Here is a 7,500-nt window from a genome sequence, read left to right as displayed (position 1 = left end):
GCATCCGAACTAGATTCTTTTTATCGTCGGATGTAGTATGTAGAGTAGAAAAAAGAAAGAGTATGCGATTCGGAACGCAACCATAGTGTGCTGATGTGTTCCCACAGGCAGCAGTCATGTCCCGGGTAGAGAGTGACATGCTGAGGGGTCTGCCTGTACCAGTGTGGGACACATACACTCAGCTCCTGGGCCAGGCTGGGTCTCAGGTAAAATCATCGTGCCCAACACAACAGTTAAAGCCCATTAACACGGATATTTCCATCCTTCGTGATTTTTCTCTACTTATGACATCTATTGCAGCATGTCCGTCCTGGGAGAGGGATCCCTTACTTTGTCGACTCTCCCTGAGATTTCTTAAATTTTTTTTTAATCCCGGTAAAGGGTTTTTTACTGGGAGTTTTTTCTCAGCCGAGCTAAGGGTGTAAGGGCAGGGTGTCATATTGTATCATATTGTATCATATTGTATGGAATGTACTGAGACAAATGTATTTGTGATTTTGGGCTATACAAATAAAACTGATTTTGATTTGATTTGATATTCACTTTCAATGTTTTTCACTGTGCGTTTCTCCACACAGGCTGATCTAGAGATGGTGGAAAGGTTTGCGTTCTACGAGCGCTCCAAGAAAGCCTACGCCGTGGTGGCCACAGGGTGTGTGTGTGTGTTTTTCTTAAAGCTCCCATATTATACACTTTTCGGTACTATTATACACCATATTATATGGTCTTAGTGGTCCCTAATACGTTTTTCTTTAATTGTTTGCTGAAAAAAACTTTCAGATAATTTATTGTACTATGCTGATGTTCAGCTAATCTCACAATGGCCTATTTTTTAAAAAGAGCTGCAGCTCCCCTCGTAAATATACAATCTTTGAGCTCCCCCCGCCCCCTGTCCGGAAGCGAAGCCAGATACGCCTCGCCCTCTGTCTGTCAGGGCCGTGGACCAATAAGAAATAGGGGTGTGGGCTGCACAGTGGAAGCTTCTGGCTTTCCAGTTTGTGAGGTCAGAAAAGGGGAAAATTCTGACTGGAGTATATTGGGGGGGAGGGGTGGGGGTTTCAGAAAGGGGGAGAGTGAGAACAGGAGAGATTGTTATTTTTTTAAATATTTTGGCAGTCTCTAGGCACACCGTGGACCCATGGATATGTTAGAACACATTTAAAAAGTGCATTTAGCATAATATGGGACCTTTAATATTAATATAAAAAACTGATATTCTCCCTTATAGAAACATTTCTCAAGATTTCATTTGCCATTTGCCTTTTGCAAAAATCAGCAAATCCTCCTAATGTGAGACAAAAACATTGATTTTTGTCTATTAATCTTCAATAACATGTCTTCTTTCACACTAGTATAAATCAAAGGTCTTAAATGTACATTCAGGTGTTTATTTGACTAAACCTTGTCTCTTTGCGTCTGTATATTTCACCTATACAACCATCTTTAACGGACATTATCTCAAAAAAATTTTTGTTTTCCTCGATACTCTGAACCAAAAATCTCACCTTCTAAAGCACTTACATCAACTAAACTTTCCATAATCATTCTCAGCACTATTCTGAAGGTTATTACAGAAGGATTTGTTCATATGTTGATAAAAAATCAAAGTCTGATTTATTTAATAATGATTTTAAAACACATAGAATGGCTTAAAGAAATTCGGTAAAACATTTAAATATTTTCTTCTTTCGTCTAAACAGGGAAACAGCTCTGTACGGAAACCTCATACTGAAGAAGGGAGTCATACCTGCTGATCTGTTGGAGTGACACACACGCACAGACACACAGACAGACAGACAGACACATGCACTCACACACAGGCACACACACACAGACAGACAGACAGACAGACAGACACACACAGACACATATACACACACACACACAGACAGACAGACAGACAGACAGACACAGGCACACACACAGGCACATATACACAGACACACACACAGACAGACAGACAGACAGACAGACACACACACACACACCAACATGCGCACACACACACACACACACACACACACACACACACACACACACACACACAGACAGACAGACTCACACACACATACAGGCACACACACACACACACACACACACACACACACACAGACACAGATGACAGACACGCATAATATTGTCTTCATAAAACAGATCCTGCTAATGTGTATTTAATAGAATGAATATGACACGATTAATTGAATGTCCAGTTTACATTGAGCAGAAATTATTTTGGATTTTTGTAAATAAATTGATTTTGAGATTTGAGCTTCACACACTTAATTTCCTGCGTTTTGGTGATTTTTTTTCTGCATTAAAGCTGGGGTATGTGATTTCTGATTGGTCAAAATTAACATGAGCGGTACACTTTGACCAATCAGAGCGAGGCTCCGATTCTTAAAAAAAAAAAAAAAAAAAAAAAGAGAACAAGTGGAGCGGTTGAGGTATTTGGATTCAAATCTCTATCCCAACTGATATTTTCTCCCCAAATCCTCCACCCCAGCTTTAATTTATGGTGGAAATGTCTTTATTTCTATAGAGGGGAAAAGACAACATTCAGGTCCACAGTGACACACATGTAATGGAATATAATGCAGTACGGGCTTTCTGTATTGCTTATAAATATGCATTCTTCTGCATTGTTTAAAGCTTACTGCCCATTCAATAACATGTAACACATGTTTTGGGATGTTTTAAACGGAATCAAGTTCATCTCAACCACAAATCTATTAGGGAATGAGACCGATATCAGACAATATACACACACACGCATACACACAAACACACACCCCAAAAATCCACGCCTATTAATATACGGGAATAAATAAAACACAAACACACATTAAAGTTGTGTGATTAAAGCGTCTTTATTAAGATAGATGCACATGAGCAACTCTGAGCTTTGGGTGTGTTCTTTCTTACTGAGGAAAATTAAAGGTGTAGTCAGTGATTCTGGAGAACGCTTGTTGTCAAAATCACTTTCTGTCAAAATCAGTGAATATCTCCTCGCGATCCGCTACCTGTCTGTACTGTGTGTGCGCTGGAAAAACAAAACCATTGTTAATACACAGCCTAGGCTCTGTAAACTGGCATGTTGCTAGTTACAGAGCATATATGTTGTGTATTAACACTGGATTTTCTTCAGCGCACACACAGTACAGACAGGTAGTGGATCAAGAGGAGATATTCACTGATTTTGACAGAAAGTGATTTTGACAACAAGCGTTCTCCAGAATCACTGACTGCACCTTTAACTGGAATTTAAAGGTGTGTGATTTAAAATTGCAGTTAGTTGTTTTACATAGAATGAGTTGTAGTTTTAAAGGTGCTCCGAGGAACTTTCAGTTTGTGTTCATTCTTGCTCCCCCTTTGGACAAAAGCGGTAGTGTTTTTACTACGCCAGCTGTTGTTCCTGGGTGAGCATATACCCATGACAAAGGCATTAAGAAAAACTATATAAAAATAGCAATCTTTGCACTGATGGTCTCGTTTGCTGTTACATGTAATTTATGATCATCGGAGGATTTTTTTTTTTGACTGTTTCAGAAATATTTAAAAGCTCCTCGTAGCACCTTTAAAGACCTACTTCACCGGTGGGAATATGAAGGTGTATTGAACTCTGAGATCCTATGTTGTATAAATGTGCTTTTTTTTTTTTAATCGGATCATCCTAGCCTGAGAAAAGGCAGAAAGAGTGTTTTATGGTCTCACTGTCTAACCCTACATTTTACAGATGTGACATCACTTCTATAAAAATGTAGGGTCAGGATTAACAGGACAGCTGGGCCAGGGGAAGACTGAGGAAAGACTGAGGGAAGAAAAACCTAATTCATTATATTATAATAGTGATTTTATAATGATAGAACGCCGGTTCCGTATGGGTGAAGTATCTCTACTGGTGGTAGAGATGATCAAAGTCTTTCTCCGGTTCGCTGTGTTTCCTCGGTAACGGCAGATCAACCGCCACGGCGCCGGTTTGGCTGTCGTCACGGTAACGCGCCGGCTGCAGCACGTCCAGGTGGTAAAGATCGTCCAGGTCCAACTCGGGCTCCAGGTGCATTCTGATGATGTCACTCTCTGGCTCCAGGTGCATTCTGATGATGTCACTCTCTGGTGCCGCCTCCTAGGGGTGGAAAAAAAATAGATTGCGTTCCGAATCGCATACTCTTTCTTTTTTCTATTCTACATACTACATCCGACGAAAAAAATAATCTAGTTAGGATGCAGTAGGCATACTATTGGGACATACTTTACTCTCTTATTTCATCATAACATTGCGCCTTGATCTTGCCTCTTGCTTTTATATCCGTCGCATCCCCGTTTGTTCTCATATGGAGGCTTCGTCGATGTTACGTCACTTCACGTGCGCACCGGATTGTGGGTCAGAATCGCCCAAATAGGATGCAGTTTTCAACACTAACAATCTTGGCCGCATGAAGTAGGACATCCGGGTACTTCTAACCATCCTAAATCTGGCCACAAGAATCGGGACATCCTAAATCTTTTTTCTACATACTATATAGTAGAAAGTATGCGATTCGGAACGCAACCATAGATAGTAGGAGGATAGATTTTAATGGATAGTCAGATGGTATTGATATTAAAAAAATAAATCAAATTAAATCGGATTACATTACTTTTTGCTTTCGATAGGCCATTTAGCTATGGACCTACTAGCTAAATAGCCTATAAAAAGCAAAAAGTACATGTAAAAAGCCCTATAACGTCCTGCTCATACTAAAAGTCCTTCTAACGTTCTACTCATACTAAAAGCCCTACTAACGTCCTACTCATACTAAAAGTCCTAACGTCCTACTCATACTAAAAGTCCTTCTAATGTCCTACTCATACTAAAAGTCCTTCTAACGTTCTACTCATACTAAAAGCCCTACTAACGTCCTACTCATACTAAAAGTCCTAACGTCCTACTCATACTAAAAGCCCTACTAACGTCCTACTCATACTAAAAGTCCTTCTAACGTTCTACTCATACTAAAAGTCCTTCTAAAGTCCTACTAACATCCTACTCATACTAAAAGCCCTACTCATACTAAAAGCCCTACTAACGTCCTACTCATACTAAAAGCCCTACTAACGTCCTACTCATACTAAAAGCCCTACTAACGTCCTACTCATACTAAAAGCCCTACTAACGTCCTACTCATACTAAAAGGCCTTCTAACGTCCTACTCATACTAAAAGCCCTACTCATACTAAAAGCCCTACTAACATCCTACTCATACTAAAAGTCCTTCTAACGTCCTACTCATACTAAAAGCCCTACTCATACTAAAAACCCTACTAACGTCCTACTCATACTAAAAGCCCTACTAACGTCCTACTCATACTAAAAGCCCTACTAACGTCCTACTCGTACTTATAGTACCCTGACGTAAATTAGTTTTTTAAATTGTATTGGATGAGATTATTTGAGATGTAGCTATGGACCTCCTAGGGCTGGAAAAATAAAACATGGTGAGTCAGATAGTAATTGATAGTTTAAAAATAAAAATAAAATTGGATTGGATTAGATTAGATTACTTTTTACTTTGTATAGGCTATTTAGCTATGGACCTATACTTGAGAGTCCCAAATAGATAAATAATTATACGCTGTAAGAGTCCAGTGCGTACCGGAAGTGACGTGACGGATATAAAAGCAAGAGGCAAGATCAAGGCGAGATGTTATGATGAAATAAATAAGTAAAAGTATGTCCCCAATCGTAGCATACTGCATCCTAACTAGATTATTTGTATCGTCAGATGTAGTGATCAAAGATTTGAATGGGTAGTCAGTCACACACACACACACACACACACACACACACACACACACACACACACACACACACACACACACTACCTCCACAGCCCATTGCTGGTTGTTGTCCTGTTGATACAGCGGGGCCAGGTACGGGTGGAGCTCTTTAAGGACTCTGTTGTACTTTTCCTCATCCCAGTCCACCTCTGGTTCCTCCTGCTTTTCCTCCTCGAGAGTTTCATCGTAATCTTGGTCGGCGATGCGTGCGACGTGTACAGCAGGCTTAAAGGAGAAGAAAGGGAGATTTTAGTTGTTAAAATATGTGTTAAATCTCTCTATATTCATACAGCAATCACTCAAAACAGTATGCGCAGTTCATAACACAGGTCTCCCAGTCATTCAGCTTTGCAGTAATTGCAAGTTAAGATTTTGGGTATCCCGCTCGTTTTTATCCGTTTGAGTAGAATGAACATTTTGGCTTTATTCTATAAAATACTGACAACATTTCTACCAAATTCTCCCCCCCAAAAAATTGTCATTTAGAGCATTTCCATAAAGTAATGTAGAGAAGAAGATTGAAGAAAAATCAAGACTGGTCTCTAAATTTTTTCGGGAAGGTTTTAGTGTGAGCGAGGTTAAAAGTATTGCAAATGACAAGCTTTCTGTCCTCTGTTTTCACCGCGTATACATCTGATAACGGACTCGCACTGCGTTTGGTGAAAGTGCCTTTAAATCTTTTGCCCCCTCATCATGGTGTAAGCTACAGGAACACCTTAAACTTGAATCCCTTATCACCATGAACAATTACAAAAGCAGGATTAAGGACTATTTAACCGCAAACTGTACATGCCCGGTTACTGAACACTGACTTACTGCCAATGAGATTGATGCTTTGTGACTTTTTATTTTATTTTTATTTACTTTTTATTGTGTTTTGTGTCTTGTTTTAAGTGTGAAATTTTGTTTTTTAATGTGAAACTTTTATATTTTTATGCTGCCTTCTTGGCCAGGACTCTCTTGAAAAAGAGATTTTGAATCTCAATGAGTATATTCCTGGAAAAATAAAGGTTAATAAAAATAAAAAAAATAACACGGAAGACGCTGCTAGTGACTGGTGTGATGCAGGGCTGTGAAGCGCTAATTTCTTGTTCCTAAATATAAATAAATCTACCTCCTCGGCCCTCATTGGCTGCTGGTCCGATCCGTTCAAACACACACAGACACACAATAGTTGTGCTTTTTATCTTTTGTAATATCATTATTTTCTGTATGACATTTTCGTTTTTTCTGTTACAAGTTCGAAATTTCAATTCAATTCAATTCAAATTCAAAATCAAATCCATTCTACCTCCTCCTCCTCTCTCATTGGCTGCTGGTCCGGTCCGTTCACTCGTTCCCAGATCATCATTCTGGGGTCGATCTCGTAGCGCGTCTCATCCATGTCCTCCGGAGGCTCAACCTCAACCTTCCACGACATCTTTCCCTGCTCGTCTACGGACCTGCAATATAAAACATTTAAAATATAACGCAATTTAGTCTTTGTTTTGATTCTTTCAATGAGACAATTACATTTTCAGTTTAGTTTTTTTGTGAGACACTGCAGGCAAAAACATAATTTTCATGCACTGGTAAATTTTGAGATTCTCAGCACGATTCTGAAGGTTATTACAGAAGGATTTGTTCATATGTTGTTGATTGTCTGATTTATGATACATTTTGTTCTTAAAAACATGTATAAAA

At 39.3% G+C, this 7,500-nt stretch overlaps 2 protein-coding genes across 2 annotated transcripts in view; both read left to right on the top strand.

Moving 5' to 3' along the window:
- Positions 1–2,259, top strand: part of fuom (fucose mutarotase) — a gene marked incomplete at its 5' end in the record, with an annotated part of 4,704 nt that extends 2,445 nt beyond the window's left edge. The window contains 3 exon segments of the mRNA XM_080036514.1: positions 108–206; positions 579–652; positions 1,701–2,259. Of these exon segments, the coding sequence (XP_079892640.1) occupies positions 108–206; positions 579–652; positions 1,701–1,767 (240 nt within the window). The 3' untranslated portion in view covers positions 1,768–2,259.
- rassf4a (Ras association domain family member 4a) overlaps positions 1–7,500 on the top strand; it is a 144,946-nt gene that overhangs the window by 114,625 nt on the left and 22,821 nt on the right. The gene's annotated exons all lie outside the window — the stretch shown is intronic.

The sequence above is a fragment of the Ammodytes marinus genome (assembly GCF_949987685.1).
Source record: "Ammodytes marinus genome assembly, chromosome: 11".
Classification (NCBI taxonomy): Eukaryota; Metazoa; Chordata; class Actinopteri; order Uranoscopiformes; family Ammodytidae; genus Ammodytes; species Ammodytes marinus.
Note: the sequence above shows the minus strand (reverse complement) of the source record. Positions and strands in the feature narration are given on the sequence as shown.